We start from the raw sequence: 26,694 nt of genomic DNA, 5'->3' as shown, positions 1-26,694 counted from the left end.
CACGGTGCAGCCTGTATAATGTAGGGTAATTAATAGCTATTTAGAAGAGTTTTGACAGATTTGCAGGTGACAGAGAATAGTGAGTGGAGACATTGGTGCAAAAGGTACAAATACAGACAAATAATAGGTAGCACTGTTTAGGGGAATTAGAATAGGAATATTGATCACCATAAAAAAAAAAAAAAAAAAAAAAAGAGAGAGAGAGAGAGAGAGACGGTCTCCAAAGCAAGCTATCTTGTTTGTTTTAATTAGCTAAGGGACTGTCTGCAGTGAAAAGGACCAGCCCACAGCTCCTGCCAGAACCCAACATCTCCCCAGTTCTGAGAGCTGCTTATCCCACTGACACTGGAGGCATCAGCTGGACCCTGAGCAGCAGGAGAGCAGCAGCAGCAGCAGCAGCAGCAGCAGCAGCAGGGTAAGGGAGCTTATCACTACCACCGCACCCTGTTCCTGCATACACTCTCTTCTATTCGGGCTGGGGAACCTCACTCAGTACTACAGCAGGTACAGTATGCTCCACAGCTCCCATCACCCACTGCCACAAACACGGGCTGCGGGGGTCAATGTGCTTATTTTACATTTTACTGTTATGCATAAATAACACTGTCAGACATCGCATTTATACACATATGCATGCCTTCTACAGGACAAGACACAGGCAGCTTGCATTTTAAGACATCACTTGGGTAAAGCAAATGGGTTTGTATTTGCTAAAACGAAAAATATGCCGAACATTTCTCCACACTGTATTAATAGGCATTTTATAATAACAGCGGTTTACATAAATACCTGGAACACGTGCACTACATACTGTAAGAGGAACACATTAACAATTCCCTCATCTCTTATTAACAACAACATTTCGTTTATATAGGTGTCAGCAGGCCTTTCCTCTTATTATTCTCTTACCTTTTATTGGAAATAATCTACTTTACACTTTTCAAAATCGACGAAAAGGATTGCACACAAACACACACACACACACACACACACACACACACACACACACACACACACATATATGTGTGTACACATATACACACGCATATATGTTTATATACACACAGACACACACACATTATATATATATATATATATATATATATGTACACACGCATATATGTTTATATACATACACACACACACAGACACACATCTATATTTATGTATATATATATATATATATATATATATATATATATATTATATATATACACACACACTCACCCACACATATATCTATAGATAGATTTATAGATAGATATAGATAGATAGATAGATAGATAGATAGATAGATAGATAGACAGACAGATAGATCCTTCAAAATAAAATGTATTCTAGTATAATAGTATTATTAGAATTATTATTATACCAAGGGAAATAATTCTGCAGTTATCCAGAACCCCGCATTATATGAACGGAGAAAGCCCAGAGATATAAGATATTTGTTTGCATCATGTCTCCCTGCATCTGTGTACAGTATGTGACAGTGTATACTCCTGCTTGTATGACCTGTGTGAAATGACAATGTGTGACCTGTGTGAAATGACAGTGTATGACTTGTGTAGGTGCGGCCCGGTATAATGTTCTGAGACGGGATAATCCTATGCAATCTGCCCGCCAAAGTCCTTCATTGTATTACTATGATGCCATTAACTTCACATTAATACCCTACTGCCTGATATACTATGGTGTACACATATACTGTATATTCGGACACATAATGTACACAACCTATGTGTGCTCACACCTCTGGCTACCTGCTCCAGATACACCCAAGGATAACAGTTATGTCTTTACAATATTCAGTACGCAGTAGCAGTTATTCAACTTTTACCAAACAACACACACACACACACACACACACACACACACACACACACACACCTATAATCTATATATACATCAATCTATATACATCATGTACTCATTGACACATATATTTCATATTGTTATATAGATAGATAGATATAGATATACAGTAGATATACAGTAGATATATAGATATATGTGTGTGTGTGTGTGTGTGTGTGTGTGTGTGTGTGTGTAGTGTCTGTGTATCTGTGTGTACTGCATATCCCTTATTTCTATTCCATGTATTTGTCGAGGTCTCAGAGTGAGCATCTTCTGTGCCAGTGCACCGGGAGCCGCCTCATTATCTCCTCTCCTCCACGCTTGTTGGGGGGCTGCTGTGCGCTCTGCTTCTCACTAATAGGCTTCAAGGGACCCATCTTAGCTCTGCCAAGGAGCACCCTGGGATCACCCTCCTGTCTACTAACTCACCTCACCCCCAAGCTCATCTTGTCCAGCTGGAGTTACACAATATCACTGGTCAGCCCTGTCTTCAATCCCATTACACTATACATATCCCTTAATACACAACCCTTCACGGTACAGTAAGCTTCAGTCTCTCGCCTCTGGCCACAGCTAACAAGGTATTTATGGCCAAGTGATACCATTTGGACAGCAGCAGAGACGGAATCAGTTCAATGAAGGGTGCTACAAAAAGACTGACAATATTCTTCTATATATAAACAATTACTATAATTATTACTCTTGTCATACATTTACACACACAACTATAATACTGTTATATTTCACCTATTCGAGCGGGCCCTTCTAAAGATTAGGTTTTCCATTTAGAACACATATGATAGTAATGTGTGTGTGTGTGTGTGTACAGTATATATATATATATATATATATATATATATATATATATATATATATATATATATATATGTCCAAATAGATCCGGCACTCCCACTGTAATTTAGGACCTGCATATATAGAGGTGAACTTGATAAAGTACTGTCAGATTGTGTTATTTCTGGACTTGTGTGAATAGTGACCAGTTAATGCTATTTAGAAACATAGAATTAGAGGGTAAATAAGACCCACTTTGTATAATACCGAATACATGAGGATCGGATAGTAGACAAAGGATACATACAATATATAACGAATTATCTCTGTCCCGCATTCATGTTATGATAAATGCGGGCTATCCTGGCTCCATACACTGAGACTGACACTTACTGTGTTATCTCTGTAAATACATTTATTTGCTCCATCACTCCGGAATCACTGGGTTTATGCAGGTAAATGACTCCCAGTAAAGTTAAGGGCTCGCTACAGTATTACTGTGATGCTGCTAGCAGAATAAGGGCTCATCACCTCTGTACACCTGCAGGATCTGTGACTGACTGCTGTCACTTACCGTTATGGTACCAGCATAGGGGAGAGAGTGGGATTCCTTCTCTCCAGAGGACAGGCACATATCATTTAGCTAATAACATCATTTCATTCTGCGCCATTACACTGAAACACAAATATCGGACTTGGAACAAGTAATGGAAAATTATATCAAATAGGAAAATATGATATATGTCTGTTCCCCCTGGAGAGGGCATCTATTGCATATTGGTGCATATGTGCGAGAGCGGGGGATTATCATGGGAGCAGTGACCTGGCTGCATGTCATATGCTGGCAAGAGATCAACGTGATGATTTATTATACGAATCACGGGCATTTGTAGGGAATTAAAGCGAAGTCATATCTACATATAGTACCCATCTTACTACATCGCTCGCTCTCTCTCGCTCTCTCGCTCTCTCTCTCTCTCTCTCTCTCTCTCTCTCTCTCAAAATTGACTAGTGTATCTATCTATTTTTGCATTTTTGTTATACTGTTTTATTTTATTATCTATATTATAAATATTTTGCTTTTGAAGCTGTTGCTTAATATAAATCATTAAATAGTACTTTATGATGATTTACGAGTACACCACATTCAGACTACAGTATCTTAGTCTGTATGCAGCAGTAGTAGTATTAGTAGCAGTTCTAGTGGTAGTAGTACTAGTAATAGTAGTAATAATAATAATAATAATAATAATTATAATAATAATAATAATAATAATAATAATAATGTGTCTCTGTGTAGAGTTTGTATTAGTAGTTGCATATAACCCATAACGATTATCAGAGGCTCCATCCTCCATGTCAGGGAAATTAAATAAATTGTGAGAGCCTCAGCCCAAACCCTTTCATGAAGAACATGTACAGTATGTCCTGCTAGGAAGAATACACATTGTATATGTGGTTAGTTATATGCAAAGCTCAGTGACCACACTCAGAAATGAGCAATGTACAGTCACAGTACTGCAAAGTTTCTGCTAGCGATTGTCTGGTTTCTTTGGGTTGAGGGAATATTGGATTATTCCGTTATCTCAGTGACTACAGTATCATGTAGTATAAACCATGTGGGATCACAGGCGTCCTTTTATTGCAGGTACACAGGTATAAATCTTTAATGTACATTGTGACATATTCAATCGTCGCTCATCACATCTACACAAATACTCCCTGGTGTGTTCTCTAAGTGCGTCCTCTCAGTCCAAGCAGAGTATTGGCCAGATCATGATGTACGAGCACTTGGCTTCTCTCACTGCTCTCACAGCTCCCTGCAACGCACCCCCGGGTCTGACACCCAGCACACAGCAGTGTCAGATTATCTGCTTACTCCCGATATAGTGCTGGGTGTGTGTGTCCTTCTCTATGTGCATGTGTATACGGGCTGTCTCTCTTTGTATCATGTGTGTGTATATGTGTCCCTCTCTGTATGTATGTATGTATGTATGTATGTATGTATGTATGTATGTGTGTATGTATGTATGTATGTATGCCTTTGACTGTGCGTGTGTCTGTGTGTACGTATGTTTGCATGTATGTATATCAGTGTGAAATTATTTGTACAGTACCTATGTGTATGTGTGTGTGTGTGTATGTATGTATGTATGTATGTGTGTTTATATGTACAGTTTGTGTGTTTGCACTTTGAAATCTATCCTCCCAAATGAAACTCCTGCTGGTGGGTACATGGCATAATAAGAGGGCAGGTCTCCGGCGATGCTTGTTTGGAGCCATAGATGGGACACTCTTCTACCCATTTTGGCTCTTGATTACTTCAACAAGTGAAATAGAGATCAATATTCAGGAAGAGAACTGAGGTGTTAGGAAATAAGCAACAGCTGTACAAACCCTAAACATTAGTGGGAGGAGGATTAGAAAAGAAGGCAATATATCATCTATCTATCTATCTATCTATCTATCTATCTATCATCTATCTATCTATCTATCTATCTATCTATCTATCTCTCAAGCAATCAATCCTTCTTTCATACTCTATGTACTATAGTCTCTCTCTCTCTCTCTCTCTCTCTCTCTCTCTCTCTCTCTCTCTCTCTCTCTCTCATCTATTATCTATCATATTTCAAATCATGTAATGCATTTGTACTAGCTCTCTCTGAATTATTTTTATTGCAAACTAAAAAGTTATCTTGGGCTCAGTTACAGAATAAGTCATCATCTAGAATGTAAGCTCTCACGAGCAGGGCCCTCTTCCCTCATGTGATTTTCCTTCTCTTACTTAAACCACCTAATGGTACCATATTGAAAGGTTTTCTACCACACTGATACTTATTCCAGTGTCCTCTACTGATGCAACTATGTTTATGTACCTTGTACTTGACCTCAATTGTATTCAACTATGAGGTACTGTTTTGTTTATTTGTTTAAGTAATCTGTAATTGGCCACTGCTTATCCCATATAAATAAAGCATAATAATAATAATAATAATAATAATAATAATAATAATAATAATAATAATAATAATAATAATAATAATAATAAAAATATAATATACATTTGGCTATTGGGGACAAGACTTACTGACTGCTAAATGGGTCTTTCGGGACCTGCACAATTCTGCAAAAAAGTTGCAACCAATAAAAGTGTGCACTGTGCGAGAGAAGAACATGTATCACTGTTTGCGTTCTATCGGATCTATCTGTTTGCGTTCTATCGGATCTATCTGTTTGCGTTCTATCGGAGGTTAAATGCTACTATTCCTATATCTGCATTTGTCCTAAAAGAATCTCTAGCTGGAATGACCCATCGCAGCGGTTTGTTTTCCAGAACTGCACCTGATGATCTCACCTTGCACCTCATTATCTTTCTTTAGGCTGAAGTACATAACTATAAATGAGAGGGGGTCTATGGAAGCCCCCAGCCCCCACTTGTCACCACTTGTCCATCACTGTGGGCTCCACTAGTGCATGACATCCTTTTGTTTTGCCTAACAAAATTCGGGCCCCTCCTCCCCAATGATCAGCAATGGGTTGGTTTGTGTTCTTTCACAATTTGGTCGGCTCTCCTCACTAATGTGCTGAGCAAGTTCTGTGAGCAGCAGTTACAGGAGGGAGCTTCCTCGCTGCCCCAGCTTCTCCCACCACATCCCATGCTCTATGGCTCATAGCGCTGTGTTGTCTTATCTCCAGGAGGAACACGACTAGCAGCCGGGAGGCCTCTCACTGCCTACTTCTGCTTACTTCACCCTGGGTTTGGATGCTGGAAGAAGCGCTGGGGCTCTGTATATGGAAATTGTGGGGTGCAGAGCAGAAGAAAGTGCCTATTCTTTCCGACCAGCAGCCATGCTCTTCCACGGGATAACTGGGGGCCACATCCAAGGCATCATGGAAGAGATGGAGAGAAGGTCTAAGTCAGCAGATAACCGCTTAGCCAAAAGTATCCAGGTCAATGGCAGAGAAACTGTAAGTTGGAATACTGTTCTCTCTCTCTCTCTCTCTCTCTCTCTCTCTCTCTCTCTCTCTCTCTCTCTCTCTCTCTCTCTCTCTCTCTCTCTTCTATACGAATATAGAGTAGCCAGCTGCATTGTTATAGCAGGTATAGGTGCTGGTGTTGAAACACTACTCAGTTATAATGTATTGATGCTGTAGCAGTATAAATGCATTAACCGTTAGTATTCCCAACATACATCATGTCTGCAGTCATATGTACTGAGAATTATATATACGTATGTATGTAACATAGGGTTTTCTGCTTTAAAGGTAATTAAAAAAAGTTGAATTCAATACCCGCATCAGGGTTTTTAATAAATTAATTTTCCATTACAAATAAACTTGTCATACTGAGTCTAATATATTAATTACAGCGAATGAATAGTTCTAAAGAAAATATAATTATACTGTATATATTTAATAAGTATCTTAACTATTTCATATGTATCCGTGCAATGTATAGATGCCATGCTTTCCAGGCGAACAAAGTGAGTGCAGATTGTTTAGCTTTGTAATAGAAAAGGAGAAAACTATGTTATTTAACATGTCGTGTTTAACATTATTTTTATTTTATTATGAATATTATTTTATTTTATTATTATTAATAATAATAATAATACTATTTTATTATAACTTTTATATTTATTTTGTATTACTTCAAAGACACTGTTATGCATTGTTATAAATGAACAAGAAATACGATCTGCAAGAGTATTGACTATTATAAAGTTAGAACATGGTCATTGTGTTGCAAAACACATCCAGAGCAATCATTTAGAAATGTATCTTCTGCTAAATGATATGTTTGTCAGTGACAGCATTAAGTACTTATATAACTCATGAATTAAGATTAAGAGAGCACTATTTATACTCTATTATATATAGTTTAGCGTCAGATAATATGTAAAGAACAAATCAAGGAAATGTTAATTGTAAAAACTATTGCCTTGTCATAAGCCTGATGACAATTTAGTTACATTATTATTATGAATAATATTAATAATATACATTGTATATTATTATGAATAATAATAATAATAATAATAATAATAATAATAATAATAATAATAATAATAATTATTATTATTATTATTATTATTATTATTATTATTATTATTCATGGTAATATAAAAAATAACATCCATGCTAAGTAAAAAACATAATATTTGCTTTAGAAATGTGCAGATAATATAAAAGTGTCTAGAGAAAGCAAGACAATGTTAATTGGGGTCAGTATGAAAAGAGATTAGACAGAGATCAAGCCTCATTAGTGGATAAGGGATATTTCCCTTCTTTAATAAGCTCTCAGGGGAGATATACAGACAGACACTCATGTATTAATACCCCCGAATGTTGAGAATCTCTGCGGTTTTAAAGAAATGTCTGAATCAAATCAAAATAAATCATTTGCAATTTTTGAACAATGAAGATTTTTGAGGAAAATATGAGCAATTCAGATTGTCGAAAAATGATAATCGTAGGCAAATAACATCCATATCACTTTTCATATTTTGGAAGTGGATAATAATGCACAAACAAAAAGGTACATGAATTAGTAACATCATTATGTATGTGTTGATGCCTTTCTTTGGAAAAGGAGGCAGATGAGACTCATGCTATTAAATAAAAACACACACTACCTACTGTCATTGTTGTTTTATAAATGATAACTATATATTTTACTATGACAGCATACTTTAATAAAGAAAAATATGTGATGCTTAAAAATGTATTTTACTTACAATATAGCACTGATTACTAAATAAATATATTCACATATATATGAAAGTGTTATTTTTATTAAAGTATTATTTTTTGTAAGAACTATATGTTTGTAGACTATATAATGTCTAAATGTATTACCTTCTTTTTTTATTTCCTATAACAAGTACTTAAATGGCTTCACACAAATTAATACATATATGATCAGAAAAAAATGGTGTCATATAAGCAAAAAAATACAAAGTAATATAACTATTTTGCATAGTAGATACATTTACCGTTTCACCAGTTATGTTTGTTGTTTTTTGCTTACATCTTATTTTTTGGGGGTGGATTTGCCCTGTCTTACTTTGTTTGTGGTCCTTTGCCCTTTCTGCTATTGGCCTCGATCTGCTTTAGATATTACTTATGTTAGATGTTTATGGGTGCTCTCCTATAGCATTTATGAATGGTGTTGGATATAGGGCTCTTGCATGAATGAGTAAATCTATATTAAATATGCATTTATTAAAGATATAGATGTAGTTTACAATTAAGCTGGGAAAGGACTAACCTTACATTTAATAGTATTTATTAAAATAGAGTAAATATTCATCCAGATTAGCATATATTCCAATCCAACAACCATTCAAATGAGGGAAATAGTAGTGTTTGCATTTGTCTTTTTCCCTTACCTTATTGGTTGTTGGATGCAAACATAGACTTGCTTGGATAAGGGAATACTTACTGAGCTTAGGGAATACTTACTCATATAAGTAAGTAACCGTCTTTCTGCGGCCCCTAAATGATGCGACCCTGAATTTTTATACTCTCATATTTTCTTATAATACAGTGTCAGTTAAATTTGTATGATGTCATTGTCCTACATTGTCTGAAACCTAGCTATTAGTGGTATCACTACTCTAAATGCACATGTCCTTTCATTTATATCTGTGCAGTAATTGATATGTTTATTTTAAACTGTCTGCTACCTGTTTAATTGAACCGGGAGATATTAGGATACAAACAGGAGTTGCCAAACAAGGAAAAGTGAATAACCTAAGGTGAAATTGTTTAAGTTAAAATAAATAGGTAACTCAATCAACCAATCAATCAATCAATCAATCATCCAAGACTCACTGCCCATAGCCTACAACATAGATACAATTAAAAACCACAAATACCTAGAGTAATGTACTGTAACTCTACTCTTGTACTGTAAAGTACTTTATATAAACTCAACACTTTGCGGTCGATCTCAATTTTGTCCCAATGGCGCCTCAAACACAGCACAGTATACATTTACCAAAAAAAAGGCATGTATATGCAAAGCTGCAAATATTGCAAGATATATGGTATCAGTAACATTTGCTCACGCTTTACTCCAGACTCACGTCACATATATTTGCACCACCTGTTCAGAATAATTTGTTTTGTTTGCAAAATACTCATCTATTATTAAACAGCAATACTGGTTGAGTATCCCTTATCCAAATATCCCTTATGCAAAATATCCCTTATCCAAAATATCCCTTAGCCGTAGTTTCCAGGATGTCTTTTTTTTGCTAAAAGCACTACTCGGACATCTGTAACTGGCACTACTGAGGACATGGTATGTAACTGGCACTAAATATGTGCAAGAAAATGATTGCTTGGCATTCAAATTCAGTGCCTTAGATAGGACACAAACTTTGTTTCATGTTTTGAAACCTTATTTCATGTACAAATAAAAATATATTTGTGTGTATTTCATGTGTTTGATGTGTTTAAATAATATAAATGCAAGATACTTCAAGATACCGCATTGAAATATAAAAAAAATACGAAATACGGAATAATCAGTTATCTATAATTCTTCTGGTCCTGAGCTTTTTGGGTAAGGGATACTCAACCGGTATTTGCAAACTATAGTACAATCTGAAACCAGTCCTTACTTGATATGCAAAAAAAATAAAACAGTTGCTTAAACACAGGCACAGAAACATAAGATTCATCTAACAAATAAAACAAATAAACAGTGTCCGCAGTGCATCTACCAACAGCCAATCACAATCAGTTTGCTACTGTTGTAGACCATCATCAGCCACCATCATTTCCACCTCCTTGACCATTCGTAAATAATATTACTTTCTCGGGAGTACATGCACCTACTGAATGTCCTGGTGTGTCTGTGCTGTCAGGAACACCCTCACTGTATCCGGCCTATATCAGAACTCTGCTTCCTAACTCCCATCTTTCCAAGGCTGGCATGAAATTCCAGAATCATGGCAATCTGAATACATGCATATATATATATATATATATATATATATATATATATATATATATTTCCCAAAATGCTATTCTGCACCACTAGTAGTACCTACTGTTTATTTTAGTTGTAAACAAGGTGCAGTCACTGTAATAAGACAGATTTTGTAATGTATTGATGCCTAATATGGAATGTGCATGTCACAAACCAAATGATGGTTATTATAAATATTGGTATAAGTGTTTGGCCTAAACAGGGCATACAGTATATGCTACTGGTGCCCACCTGCACATATCTGGAGGTAGTTACAGCTTTGCATATATACACAATTGTGGCTTTTAGTGAGCTTGTTTTACACCTTTGATCTGAAGATAATTTTGCCCATCAGCATATTTATTACTATGCTACTGTGGTACAGTATAACTACCTTTATGCTGTTCTTTGTGTAAGAATGGTAACTACAATCATACTATAGCAGACACTGATGCTAGGAATACAAATGATTTTACCTACAATGACAATGATCACCTCTTTCCTCTGTACTAGTTTTCATCATAATATACCCTTTCATTTATTGTTATATGGTACCATTATGGTACCATTAGTATAGGAACTACCTTCATCCTGTGGCTTATGTATGCATGCTAACCACTCTCACTTTTTGGGCCAGATGTACTAAGCTTGAAAAGGGATAAAATGGAGAGTGTTAAATGGTCAGCCAATCAGCTACTAACTACCATGACACAGGCTGTGTTTGGAAACTGACAGTTTCCAAACACAGCCTGTGTTTGGAAACTTAACAAGAGATAAATCCAAGGGTGATAAGGAGAGATAAACGTCCAGCCAATCAGCACCTTACTGACTTTTTTTTAAACACAGCCTGTACTATGGCAGTTAGCAGGTGATTGGCTGGACGTTTATCTCTCCTTATCACCCTTGCATTTATCTCTTGTTAAGGCTTAATACATCTGCCCCTATATTCCCTACCACATGTACACGCACACACAGACATTCTAGGGTTAATTTGTTGGGAGCCAAATAACCTACAAGTAAATTTTTGATTGTGGGAGGAAACTGGAATACCCGGAGGAAACCCACGCAAGCATAGAGAGAATATACAAACTCTGCACAGTTAGTGATAAACAGCCAATTGGCCCCTAACTGCCATGTTACAGCCTGGGTTTGAAATATGACAGGTAGGAGCTGATTGGTTAGTTGTTTATCACTCTCCATTTTATCACTTTTAGAAGCTTGATACATCTGGCCCTTAGAGTGATTTGTTAGTACTGTAGCAACAAACTCATTTTCTGAGTTTTATTTTTGCTCTTAGTTCTTCTGTGCACATAGATTTCTCCCCAAGTATAAAAGTTTTACATGACATATTTGCATCACATACCGGCCTAGTCTCCTGGAATGCTCTGGATGGCAGATTTCAGGAAGCTCTGCCGAACTCCGAGATTAGGGGCCTAATGTGATCCATTAACAATAGGTCACATGATTGGAATACTATAATCTGATGCCGCCAGACAGGGTATTTGTAAATAGATGAAGTATCCTCATGCATTCTGGGTGTTTTATTAGCATGTTAAGTACCCTTATTTGGTGTTATACTATACCTCACAACATCATAACATTTTAAAATAAGACACTTCCAAAATTAAGTGTGAATGCATTTCATTTGCGGGGTGGGGGGATTACATCACAATGGGCATGACCACATTTCCAAAATGCTTGGCTGCCCCATCCCTCTCTTCTCTCCCCTATAAAACATTAGTTTAAGTGTATATGGCATTGAAAGAACATTCTAACATAGGACATACCTACCAAGTGTATTGGGACTGGGTTCTGATCACTCAGGACAAATTTCTGATAATTCGGACAGCAGGGTAGTCCCTCCAAATCTGAATTGTCCCATGAAATATGAAGCCATTTTCTAGGACTCTTTTTCACTAAGCACAGTAAGTGTAGGAAAAACCTTAGCCCCTTTAAGGGACTGAACAGCGCTTGTTTTAAGGAAGAGTCAATAATACACTCAAGGGATGACAATTTAAATATCACACATTTATTAGAACATATATAATACAATTTCATTTCAGTAATATCATTATTTATTTATTTACAATGTCTTATATAGCACAGCATATTCCATTGCGCTTTACAATTGGGAATAATTGATGGCAATAGAGTTCTAAGGAATGGGTGGGGATGCAGACTTTCTATATAGGGATGCACTTAGAAACCAGTGGTGAAGTCCCGTTTCTATTTGCGGCCCTGATATTTCGGATTGGTGTTAGGAATTTAAATTTCCAAAATGACACAGTCTCAGCACTCATTGGGGTCCAATTGCTGATAACTCACTGAATGTGGAATGGATGTCCGTCGAGTGGAGAAAGGCAGGAACCGAGTCACCTTGATTTTCCCAAGGCCTGGTCTGCTTAGTTGGGGCCACTGTTGCTGGTAGGTTTAGGATTCATTGAAAAAGTGCGGGCGATTGTATCCAATGGGTAGTCTGCTGTAGGGGGGCCACTGACACGTTATTAATATATTAATATATAAATATATAACTCCATAAATATATATAACTCCTGGGTAGCGATATATGCTAGCCAGTAGGGCCTCCAGCATCTGTCCATCTGTCCAGTAGGACCTCTAGCATCTGTCTCCTACAATGCCATTTTTGGAGGGGAATTTTGAGTAGATTCCATATGGATGGCTAGACCCATTGTAATCTGCAGAGACCATGCACCCCCACGTTACCACTATTCTGTGTGCAACTGGAGTACGGCAATTAGTACCTGTCTGTGAGAGCTAATATTATGTGTGTAATGTGAGCACATCTAACTGATAATTATCATTCTGAGTAATGCCACAATGATAATATGCATAATGCAGGTATTATAACTATCATCTTATTGGGTGTAAAGTCAACATACAGTAGTTATTAGTCTCCTTTATGGTGGAACATTGGTGTGACAGCTAATCCCCTAAAGAGACTGATGAAGAGTTGCATGCATGTCTATTGTGGGCAATGCAGTGAAATGCAGTGCCATGCGCTCACAGTTGCATATAAACTTACGACTTAAGAGGTGGAACCATGATGTGACAGGGTGTTCTCACATAGGGTGGGATGTACTAAAGGGAAAATGCGGTAAAACGGGGGTTTTACCGCATTTTCCTATGTACCAATACCCGTTCACCCCCTCTCCGCCGGGCAGGGTATCGCCACCTCTGGGTATCGATACCCTATAGAAGCCTACGGGCTTCTATCACCGCCAGGGCGGCCCCCCTTCCCGTCCTCCATCGATCTCCTCCTCCCCCAGCAGGTGTCACAGCCAGGAGGACATCTGGCTGCAGGGGGAGGAGGAGACGCCGGGGACACTGACAGCCGCTGGGATGTGACAGAGACCCCCGCACACCACATTACAGGTATCGCGGGGGTCTCCGTCACTGCACCCCGATGCTAGCCGCATATGTTAGTACATATGTGGCATATGTTAGTACAAATGCCGCATATGTTAGTACATATGCGGCATATGTTAGTACATATGCCGCATATGTTAGTACATATGCGGTAGAATCTGGGCGGCGAGGGTCAGCGATGTATATTAATACATCCCGCCCATAATCAGAAGTTCAGTAATGATGTCATCACACTAGTGTTAGCTATGCAAAACTGGATGTAAGCAACAAATACATCTCTTTGTAGGTACATCTTTTGTAACTAGTATAGGAAAGCAATATGTGCACAATAATAATGATGACTTGTGGTAACCATGATGCAAACAGTACAAATAAAGAGTTTATTGCTTCTCAAGATGCTTATAGCTCTGCATATGGGTGAATATATTCATTTTATAGTGCGTAATCTTTATGAGCTAGCCACAGATACATTTTTTGGTGGGCGCTAGTCTGCAACTTGACACATTATGCCACTACAAAGCCGTTCCCTGGTGTACATTCATGCGTATAAATGTGCAAAGCTTGTGGTGCCCAGTTTATGCACCGATAGAGAGGTGTCTTAGATCTGAGAGTGCTGTAGAATTCATTCAATGCTCGGCAATCATCCAATGATTTTGCACCCACATCCCATGCAAGGTTTATGCTAAACATCCATTTGCGTGTGTGAAGAGAAATCATTGTGAGAGGGGGGTGGCGATCCATTAAATCTCTGAGGGCAGGACTACAATTATATGAATAGCACCAGATTGCATAGTAATGACCCTCTACTGCCAATATTACTGGGGAAATTATTGGGACCCGGGAGGCTGGTGTATTCCTGGGAGCCTGTGAGGGTTCTACGATATTGGATATTGCCTCGTTCAAGCAAAAGCCCCCTATTGGCTGATCCCAGCATATGGTTCTCTACAAACACTGCAATCTGTTCTGTGAACTAGGCACACCTGCACAGTGTGCATATTGCAGAACCAAAGAGGAATTTGTGATGAACTTCAGACACTTTTGGGTAAATTTACTAAGATAGGAGTTCTTTTGAAGATACCATGTTGCCCATAGCAACCAATTAGAATCTACTTAATTATTAAGCACCTTCTAGCATATAATAGATAGAATTTGATTGGTTGCTATATGGGCAACATCCCACCTTTACTACTCTCATCTTACTAAATATAACCCTGAGTGCTTTGTAAATAAGGATGTTTCTGTGAATATTGTCAGTATTGTAAATAACCCATCCTGTGTATAAAAATGTAGCATAACTGTGGATTTGTAATCTGTAATTTGTACATAACTACTACCTTGTGAGACTGACATGAATGTGAGAGCTGCTCTCTTCCATGACACAATGTCTGCATAGTAACTGCTTCTATTGCTGTCATTTTGACCACAGAGAATGCCACCACTCAGCCCGGAGAAGCCAGCTCTGTGTGCCGGATGTGGAGGGAAGATCTCTGACAGATATTACCTCTTGGCTGTGGACAAGCAGTGGCATCTCCGCTGTCTGAAATGCTGTGAATGTAAACTGGCCTTGGAATCAGAACTGACTTGTTTTGCAAAAGATGGAAGCATATACTGTAAAGAGGATTATTACAGGTACAGCACTGTGTAAGCCATCTGAATCCCAAATCAGATAATAACTAACATAATATAGGTATGGTAACCAGGGCTGTAATATAGTCCATTCTGTCACCCTATTGCAGGTATGTCTTGTACAATATGCCAATGCCAGATTTCCAGAATGTACTCAATGCAAGCAATATAAACAGTAAATAAGAATCCACTAATATAACTGTTTTGCCCATATAGTCTAGACCAGAAGTTACCATACTGTGGGGCAGATTTATTAAGCTTGGAGAAGAGATAAACTAGAGATAACGCGGAGAAAAGGTAAAAGGAGATAAAGCACCAGCCGATCAGCTGTGTTTGAAAAAGACAGTTGGGAGTTGATTGGCTGGTGCTTTATCTCCTTTTACCTTTTCTCCTCTTTATCTCCAGTTTATCTCTTCTCCAAGCTTAATAAATCTGGCCCTGTGTGCCTTAGGGGACTTACAGGGGTGCCCTGGATTGTTGGTCCATGACCAATTCAAATTATATGGTCAATATAATGGGCACATTGTGGACAAATAGAAGTGAATCCCACCCATTATTACAAACATGACTCTGATGAGATATAAACACGATGACGCTGTAATATTTTTTCTGATTTTATCAATGAGAAACGTTTGCCATAGGGGTGCTGTACATATAAATGCTGATATTTAGTGGCGCAGTGATTCAAAAAAGTATGGGAACCGCTGGTCTAGACATTACATTATTCTAGTCGGTTTTCTGGAAAGGTCTGTTCCACCCTACCATTCCCATACTAACCTTATTTATTTGTCTGTGATTTATCAGAGCTCGGAGAAGCATAAACTAATTAAAATTTGGCCACTTTTCACCCGATTCCGACAGATCGGTCAAGAAATTGGGTGAAAAGTGGCCAAATCGCATGTGTTTGACATCTGATCCGCAATAATATATCAGTCCCGTGTGCATGAGATCAGAGTCAGAGATTGGACATGCTGCAGGTCCGACCTCTGTCTCAGACAGCCTCCGGGCAATGGGGAATGGGAGTGCAAATGATATATTTATGCAAAGGGTCGGTATACGATATATCATATGTGATCCTGCCGCCGGGAAGCTCCCGATCGGTTCAAGGGGGATTGGCTGTCTCTTCTCCCCTCTGAAAACTTTTGCTATGGGGCCCACAAATATATAGTTATACTGCTTGCACCTGTCTCAGTCCCTCCATTTCTAACCGTGCAGCAGCCCCCATAGGCATAGGTGCCGATTTATGTTTTTGCTGGTGGGTGCTCAAGCCTGTTGAAAGGAGGTGTGGCCTTGTGAAAAGAGGTGTGTTCTTTGGGGAGGGAGTGTGACCCTTCAATTGGGTTAATATTTGCTTAGGATCAGATTGGCCCACAAGGGGTACAGGGGAATGTATAAATGCAATCCCAGGGAACACTAGGACAAATCAAGGGACCCAGAGCCACATGCTGCTGGCAGGTCAAAGGCAGACTCAGAGGCACAGGTGGGCGGCGGGTGAGCTCCGGTCCTAGATGCTCATAATTCTTCGTGGCCTATCGCCATAGGTTTCTGTGGGGATGCAATGCTGTCAGATCTACCAAGCCCTGGGATGCAAATTGATGAAACTGCAGTACTGGCAAGCTGACAACCACAGAGGCACTTACACTGACGCGTCTCTGTTTGGAAAAAATTATTTGTACCCTTTCCCAGAGCAGGGCCTATAACTCACCCAATATAAGAGGAGATCATCTACCTAATTAGCCATATTGCTTGATAGAAGCACCAATATATTGTTTGATTGATCAATTAGATAAGTTTTTTATTGGCAACAAAGCTTTTTTTTTACCTTGCCCCATACAGTACATTTAAGGATTGCTGTCAGTGGTAAAATTGGTATTGCTGACAATAAGTTTGGCTGGCTCTTTCCAGTGATGGCTTCATCATTTTGCAAGATGCCTAGTAACCAAGTATTTGGTTATGCAGGCACACATCTGCACAGACTAAGGCCTTATGCACACTAGAGCAGGGGTGGCCAAACCGGTCCTCAGGATCCACCAACAGTCTACTTTTTCCAGAGAGCCAAACTTATGCACAAGTGTAAGCCATTACTAACTATAACATGTGCTGCATTCATTCTTTATTGACACATTCTACAGATCCACAGGTAGTCTGGAAAAAATGAACTGTTGGTAGTTCTCTAGGACTGGATTTAGCCACCCCAGCACTAGAGTATATTGTGAAAGACATTACTCAGAAAGGGGCTTCTGAGCAGTATCTTTGACAATATGGTCTAGTTTGAACACTAAACATTGTTAACGATGCACGCTCCCACACATCATTAATGATGATTGATATCTGCTGGACATGCAGGTCAATTTGGCTATATGGTTTCATGGGTTCCAGCAGTGCCAGATTAAGCCTTCGGGGGGCCCAGGGCACTTTAGACAAGGGGGCCCCCTTGCACTTGTCATTACTGGCCGCAAACTGCATGGGGGAATATTACACTGTCAAAACACAGAGTAAAGGCAGTATAACCTTGGTCAATGGGTAACTTCAGGGGATATATATATATATATATATATATACACATACATACAAACATAAATACATACATACCACATGAAAAGCCTGTGTTTATCCCTCTGCATCTTACTCTGTAGGAGACCTCACAGTCCCAGTGCTGCCTCTGATTAAAAACCCTCCCATGACTAGGCTGCTGCTGCTGTCCTCCATGGGCCTGAGAAGCATGTAATGAGCTCCACGAATCAGAGCTCAGCACAAACGTCTCAGCCTCTGCCCTCTGGTGCAAAGTGTCATGGGACTTAGTCACCTCCTAGTAATGCACTGCACACTTGGCTCCCAATGCTCAGCACCATTAATCATTGTCACATTGGCAGATAGGGGAAGCTGCAGCACTACCCCCCTCCCATGCACAAAACCTTTAGCTTAAAAAAAAAATAATAACAATATATTTTTTTTAAATACATGCAAACCACAGGGGGCCCCTAGCTAGAGGGGGGCCCAGGGGCACTGACCCCTTTTGCCCCCATTAAAATCCAGCCCTGGGTTCCAGTGACATCATTTAACTACAGTATATCGTATGCCCATACCTCCCAACATGACCCATTCCAGGAGAGACAGAATGCTCTATTCCTGGACTTCCCTCTTAATGCATGATTGCTATCACCTGTGTTGAACAGGTTAATTGACAAAAAAGTTTTTTGAACACAGATGATGGTAATCATCCCTCCTGGGGAGGGTCATGTTGGGAGGTATGTATACCGATATCGTTCAGTGCGTTTGCACAATATTGGGACCCACGGCTGATATTGTTAATTATATAGGCCTAGGATCCTATGGTCTACTTTGTATGTGTCTTAACACACATTTTCTTGGTAAGTGAACATCTACCAACTGCCTTGGAGATATTTTTTGGTGTTTTTTCTTATGAAGAAGTGATGTAATAAAAGTATATAAATATTCTATCTATCTGCGGAGTAAGGAGCTTATTAATAGTTTCTTTATGCCTCGTCAGATTTTATAGCCTAAAGCAATGCTGACCAAGTTTTACTTCGAGGGGCTGTCAGATTTCAGCTATATTTACATTATATTTACATGATCTTCCACTAGATCACCATTCCTCAAATGCAGTACATGAACTGCCTGGAGGAGCTGGGAAGTGGGGTAAGGGAAACCACTAAATTACAAAATATATGATTTTAGGGGGGGATGTACTAATCCTTGAAGAGAGATAAACTGGAGAGATGTTGGCACTCAAAGGGTCCTGATGGAATCTCATAAAGGTACAAAACCCCCTAAGAATAAAGTCAGTTACTGCCACAATGTATGTAACCTCTATGTCTGCACAGCCATTCTGTGAAGCAGTCATCCAAACTGTGCTTGGATGATATATACTGATGTCAAGCAGCAGCCTTGTTATTTACATTAAATTCGGAATAACAGTGTTCCTAGATTTGTAGCCATTTATCACCTTAACCTGGCCTAAGGACAGCACCATGCAGCCAGGATTCTGGCTGTAGGAACACCTGGACTAAGGACAGCACCATGCAGCCAGGATTGCTGCTGTAGGAACAACTAGACTAAGGACAGCACCATGCAGCCAGGATTGCTGCTGTAGGAACACCGGGACTAAGGACAGTACCATGCAGCCAGGATTGCTGCTGTAGGAACACCGGGACTAAGGACAGCACCATGCAGCCAAGATTGCTGCTGTAGGTACACCTGGACTAAGGACAGCACCATGCAGCCAGGATTTTTGCTGTAGGAACACATGGACTAAGGACAGCACCAGGCAGCCAGGATTGCTGCTGTAGGAACAACTAGACTAAGGACAGCACCAGGCATCCAGGATTGCTGCTGTAGGAACACCTGGACTAAGGACAGCACCAGGCATCCAGGATTGCTGCTGTAGGAACACCTGGACTAAGGACAGCACCAGGCAGCCAGGATTGCTGCTGTAGGGATACCTGGACTAAGGACAGCATCATGCAGCCACGATTGCTGCTGTAATGACACATGCACTAAGAACAGCACCATGCAGCCAGGATTGCTGCTGTAGTGACACAAAGACTGACACACCCGCAGCCAGGATTGCTGCTGTAGTGACACCCAGAACAGCACCCCACAGCCAGGATTGCTGCTGTTGTAATGCCCATACAAAGGATGTTCAATAAGGATTACACTTTCAGGCACAGAGCACATTTGTGCTTTGTCATGGCCTTGCTAAATTGCCCTATATGATTTTGAAGCACACCCTAATGCATATGGGATAGCATTTGATAGCATATATATATATATATATATATATATATATATATATATATATATATATATATATAGAGGGGGGATGGTGGCACTCGGAAATGAAGAACAGACCATACGGGTGTACCAACGTTTCTGTGCCAAACAGGCACTTTTATCAAGGTGCAGGAACGTTCCTGCACCTTGATAAAAGTGCCTGTTTGGCACAGAAACGTTGGTACACCCGTGTGGTCTGTTCTTCATTTCCGAGTGCCACCATCCCCCCTCTACGTATTTGGCATCCAGCCAAGGTATAGCCAGGAGGGCACCGGACTGCTTACCTTCATCCCTACATCCATTATTGGAAACTTTTGGAGTGCCTCCTCACGTCCTTCTATATATATATATATATATATATATATATATATATATATATATATATATAGCAACAATGTGTGGTCATGCACTCCACAAAGAAATCAGCAACCGTGGTGCCTTCCAGAAAAATCATATGCTGGGAGGTATCCAAGAATACACTGTGGTGGCACTCCAACGGATTTGTGATATAAAGAAATGCAGACTGACAACTGCAGTAATGTCTACCTAATGCTTCGGTTATTTTATTAACCTTTATCAAAGACAGAAAATACATGTAAAAGCCAGTTACTTATAGATGGGAACACCCGTGCTGGCTCCCGTGCTCTCCATGCCCAGACCCCGGTCGTGCAGGCAGATGACGTCATCAGGACGCTCCCTCAGCCATCTCCGGGGGAAATGGAGCTGACTAAATGATACAGTGACAATAATAGCATATGTGTAAAAAATAGCGCATAACAAGTATAATACAAGAGATATTAGCACACACATATGGCAATATCATATAATGAATATAATGCATGAAATATAAGCGCACACACGTAAGCGGCCATAAGGATCTATTGAATCTGACACAACCCATTATAAAGATATATATATATATATAGTCCAGGTGATGATCGTCACTCAAGGGGAGGATGAGGGTGAATGGCCTGGGTGCCTTCTTAAGTCACAACCGAGGTTGATGCTGAATATAGCTGGGTATAGCAAGCGGCACTCGCAGGACTTGTCAAGTGTAACAGATGACACAGACACAGGGTCTGGTAGCAACGTTTCGATCTTTACTGATCGTTGTCAAGCTCCGCTCCGCTTGACAACGATCAGTAAAGATCGAAACGTTGCTACCAGACCCTGTGTCTGTGTCATCTGTTACACTTGACAAGTCCTGCGAGTGCCGCTTGCTATACCCAGCTATATATATATATATATATATATATATATATATATATATATACAGTGGTTGAAGTGGAAATTTTGAAGTGGGGGTATGGAAATTTTGAAGTGGGGGTATGGAAAAGTAAAGAGTGAATATAGTGTGCACCTTCGGACACCCCCCTGTCCATCAACGTCCCCTGCCAGACTGCCCCGTTGTACAGGGGTATTACAAAAGCACAATATGTGCTGCTGAGTGATCAGAGAGCATCCTGAGGGGGAAAAAAAACTTTTTTTTTTTATCTTCAGATTAAAGTGGGGGTATGCCATACCCCCGTATACCGCCCCACTTCGACCACTGTATATATATATATACACACACATAGCTGGCGAAAACTCTAGTGGCACCCCTTCTTTAATGTGAAACCCCCCCCCCCCCCAGGCATTGCACCACAATCTCGCTAGTGCTTACCATAGCAGTAGCTAGTTTGGGGTACTATCTGCTGATCATGGAATATGACTCTTGGGGATGCAGTTAAAATCCCGGCGGTCGGGATCCCGGCATTCAGAATCCCGACCGCCGAAATCCCGACACATTCTCCCTCCGTGGGTGTCGGGATTCCGGCGTCGGGATTCTAAACGCCGGGATCCCGACCGCCGGGATTCAGTACTGAATCCGACTCTTGACCAGGGCTGGACTGGAACCCTAGCGGAACAAGGTAAACTTTCTGGTGGGCTCCCTCCTTTAAGGATCTGGTTCCAGATTGTGTCATCGAATTATACATTATAAATATGTTACCTTAAACTGCACAGTACTATAGTATATTTTCCGCAGTGAATTGGTGTTATTATTCTGGTACAGTACATTGCATGTGCTATCAGTATTTTCTATACTGTAGATGTATCAAGTGGCCCCGACCATGCACTCTGCGGTGGCTGGTCACACTCCCTTTCTAGACCAGTGGTTCCCGAACTCAGTCCTCAAGTATTCCCAACATTCCACATTTTCCAGGTCTCCACCTGTGTATGGTTTTCTATAGGGCCTTATTAAAAATAATAGCGCAAAATAATTATTATACTAAATTATACTGAATACAGATATTAAACACAAAACATGACCTGGGCAATGTTTGTTGCTTTAATTTAATTATTACATACTATACCAGTGGTTCCTAAACTGTGTGCAGTGGCACCCTGGGGTGCTTTGGGACACTTGCAGGCGTGCTTTGGTTGAGTGGTTTAGGACCAATTCGAAATATTTATGGTCAATGTAATAGAAACAACCAGTGCTGGTGGCTGCCAATCATAAAATGTGTGTACAAACAGTAGCAAATCCTGTCACCCACCACGTAACTGAACCTAAGGATGACAGATAAATTTACTTAATCTCTAGTTAATATAATTTTTTTTCTAAAAGATTTGTGATGGCAAAGGGGTGCCATCAAAAAAATCTGATACTCTATGGCAGGTATTCAATGCTGTTTGCGAGTGGTGACAGCGGGCAGGGCTTCCTGCTCGCTGTCACCACTCACCCTGACAGTATTCAACACACCCTCCACATACGCCAATTCCCCCTCGCTCCGTTTTTTGAGCGAGGGGGAATTGGCGTATGCAGCTCCAGAAGCAGTGAGACTCGCGGCTAAAAACAGTTAGTTTTCTGCAGTAGCCGCGGGTCTTGCTGTTTTGGGGAATTCTCGCCGTCCTGTGACGCGAGGATTTCCCCAGAACGTTGAATAGAGCGAGCGGCCGGCACGGGGGTTAAACAGCGAGGATCGCTGGTTTTCTGCAATCCTCGCTGTTTAACCCCCTCGCCGGCCGCTCGCTGCAGCATTTAATACCCCCCTATGATTCATAAATGTTTGGGAACCACTGTACTATACATAAAGACATGAAAACTAATTACATACCGTGTTTCCCCAATAATAAGACACTGTCTTATTTATTTTTTAAGTACAAAAAACACCATAGGGCTTATTTTCGGAATAGGGCTTATTTTAGCCACTCAGTCCTGCTTATCCACATCATGCCCATCAGTCATGCTTTTATCCCCATCATGCCCCTCAATCACCTTATACTTTAAGGCAGAGGTCCTCAAGGCACCCCAACCGTCCAGGTTTTAGGTATATCCATGGCTCAGCACAGATGGTTAAATCAGACTGACTGAGTTACTAATCAAGTCACCTGTGGCCAAGCATGGATATACTTAATACCTGGACCGTTGGGGTGCCTTGAGGACCGCGTTTGGGAACCTATGCTTTAAGGACAACTGCCACTTTCCTTTCCTTTAGCGTTTTTCAGCCACTCAGCCTTCCCGCCACCGCTGCTCAGTCACTTGCCTAGGACTTATTTTTGGGGTAGGGCTTATTTTGGACCGTTGTCCAGAAATAAGGGTAGGGCTTCTTACTATTGGGGAAACACGGTAACACATGTCTATTTAGCGTACAATACTGTTATTAAGCAGTTGTTACCTATATATCATATGTTTTGCTATAGGTTATATGTGTATTTTAACACTGGATTATTGGACATTTAATACAAAAATGGGAATACATTGTTTTTAGATACATATCTTTCAATGTATAAGTTGTTCTTTGAAATCATTGACAGTTTTCACCTGTGTTCAAATAGAATTTGTAAAAGAGTATATTTTGGTATATAATATACATCGATACCCCCAACTAAACAATAGTAGAGTAACTGTCAAGTATAATGTGATATAAATATGTACAAAACATGCTAAAGACACTTGATACTGATCTTATATTATATAAACTGTAGAGCCCCTTTTTCCTGTGTTATCATATCTAGATATTATTATGCTATAATAATGAGGTAGGAATAAGTAGTTAGAATGTGTTGTATTTCTGCATGGTTTATATTGTGGAAGGGCCATATTAAAGTCTGTGGAGGCCCCAATAAAACTATCTTGTGGCAATGTTATTAAAAAAGTAGAATGTGTAACTACTTCAAGCACCACAAATGTATTAAATATAAATACACCCTGTAGTGCCTCCAGTTATCATTATGCCACAATAAAACCCCACTGCACATATACCTCTGTGCCCCTGTGCTGGTGTAAGGTCAGCAGCAGGGGATGCTCCAGACGGGTGGCTGCAGCAGTTCAAAAAAGTAGAGGAGACACACCAACTGCCGTTCCAAACTGACTCAATAGCAGTTGGAGTTTCTTTCCTATTTGAATTTTCAAACTGTGCTGCCCCACCTCTGGAACCACCACTGGTCAGCAGTGTGTGGGGCTCCTGGGTGACCACACCGAATGTCCTGTTGTTAATCTCAACTGTATTGTGGGCCAAATTGATGAATTTAATGTAAACTCCCCTCAGTAAATGAATGTTCTGCTTGTCTCCAGAAGGTTTTCGGTGCAGAGGTGTGCTCGTTGCCACCTTGGCATATCAGCTTCAGAAATGGTCATGAGAGCAAGAGAGTCGGTTTACCACCTAAGCTGCTTCACGTGCACCACATGTAACAAGACCCTGAGTACAGGAGACCATTTTGGAATGAAGGAGAACCTAGTGTACTGCCGTGCTCACTTTGAGATCTTGGTCCAGGGAGATTTTCACCCTCAGCTTAACTACACTGAGCTTTCAGCCAAAGGTGGAGGGCTGTCTACACTTCCCTACTTCACCAATGGGACAGGTACAGTGCAGAAGGGAAGGCCGCGGAAGAGGAAGAGTCCAGCCCTGGGTGTCGATATCATCAACTATACTTCAGGTGAGAAGACTTTAATTCTATGTATGCCCTTTTTGTATTAACAAGAAAAACATCAGCATTTTATCAAGTGTTATGGTGATTCTATATTGGAAGGTACCCTGCAAATATAAGCAAACTTCCTGCATTTAATTGTCACCGCTGTTTTTTTTAACAATTTAAAAGTTGATTTTAAACTATTTAAATATATCTGTGAAAGTCTGTTTCTCTTAAAACATTATGTACAGTTCTGTAAAAATATATTAGACCAGTGATGTGTGGTGAGGTCAGTGGCTGGGGAGACACTGGTTCACATCAAAGCCAAATTTACACTTGTACGCATATATATGAACTCGGTGATTCATGTGGGCATTATATAAAGGAGCAGCAATATACACATTGGGCAGTATTCAATGACTATAATCGCGATGTGCAGCGAATGCTGTTTAGGATTCGCTCCACAGTCGCAGTGTTCCGGAGGGCTGGAACCTTCACTGCCAGCCCTCGCTGATACAGTATTCAATGCCGCAGGGGCTCGCTGCCCTTGAGGCGAATCTTAACCCCTGCGGCGGCAGGCAGGGAGATGGAAGTCTCCCTGCCTGCCCCAGAATGTATGTGGGGGGTAGGAGGGCTCCCCGGAACCCAGGCAGCACAAGCTGCCCCCTCGGGAGAGCTAGCAGGGGACCGGGTAGGAGCCGCTAGCACTGCTCCCGATCGTGCATATGTAATGATCGGGAGCAGTGAATATTTGAATATGTAATGAGCGGCTCTCGGCTCCCAGCCCCCTGCTGGCTGTTATGTGCAAAAATATATATATATATTTTTAAATTAAATATAAATTCATGTGCTGTAAGCACATGAATAAAAATAGCATGCCCCATCAGATAATAAAATTCCTGATTTTTTTACTTCATTTTTTTTTTAAACTTTGTTTTAAAAGTTCACATTCCACTTCACTATGAAAAGATGGCGATTGCTACACGGTGACACACGGCGAAAATCACTTAAGGTGCCCATACACGGTACAGTTATTGTATGCAATTTGGACTAGATTGCATAGCATTGCATTGCAAAACATATGCGATGCGATACAATCTAGTCCAAATTGCATACAATAATTGTACCATGTATGGGCACCTTTAGAAAGCAATTTGCCATCTTCTCATTGAATACACTCACGGTGAATCACATTAAAAAAAAAACACAGCGAATTGCAGAGACTATAAGACGGCGAATTGTCCGTCATTCACTGTTCGCAGACGGCGAAAAGTGCACGTAGAATAGGCTGATTTACTTTCTGACACAAAAAATCACCTTCCAACGCGAAAATAGCACAAATTCGCAGTGAAACATGGCGAATTGGC

The 26,694-nt window shown here is 40.1% G+C and overlaps 1 protein-coding gene across 7 annotated transcripts in view; it reads left to right on the top strand.

Moving 5' to 3' along the window:
• The first annotated feature begins 265 nt into the window (after nucleotides 1-265).
• LHX9 (LIM homeobox 9) overlaps nucleotides 266-26,694 on the top strand; it is a 57,510-nt gene continuing 31,081 nt past the window's right edge. Inside the window, exons 1-4 of one of the 7 annotated variants that reach the window (XM_083156874.1) lie at nucleotides 266-415; nucleotides 6,343-6,615; nucleotides 15,441-15,643; nucleotides 24,993-25,354. In XM_083156874.1, the coding sequence (XP_083013000.1) occupies nucleotides 6,439-6,615; nucleotides 15,441-15,643; nucleotides 24,993-25,354 (742 nt within the window). In that variant the 5' untranslated portion in view covers nucleotides 266-415; nucleotides 6,343-6,438. Of the gene's footprint in view, nucleotides 505-6,189; nucleotides 6,616-15,440; nucleotides 15,644-24,992; nucleotides 25,355-26,694 lie in introns of those variants that run through there. The other 6 variants (XM_083156875.1, XM_083156872.1, XR_014454427.1 and 3 more) reach the window with 6 other exon arrangements.

Source organism: Crinia signifera, chromosome 8, assembly GCF_055691185.1.
Source record: "Crinia signifera chromosome 8, ASM5569118v1, whole genome shotgun sequence".
NCBI classification, from domain to species: domain Eukaryota; kingdom Metazoa; phylum Chordata; class Amphibia; order Anura; family Myobatrachidae; genus Crinia; species Crinia signifera.
The sequence above is the reverse complement of the archived record's forward strand: the minus strand, read 5'-3'. Positions and strand labels throughout refer to the sequence as shown.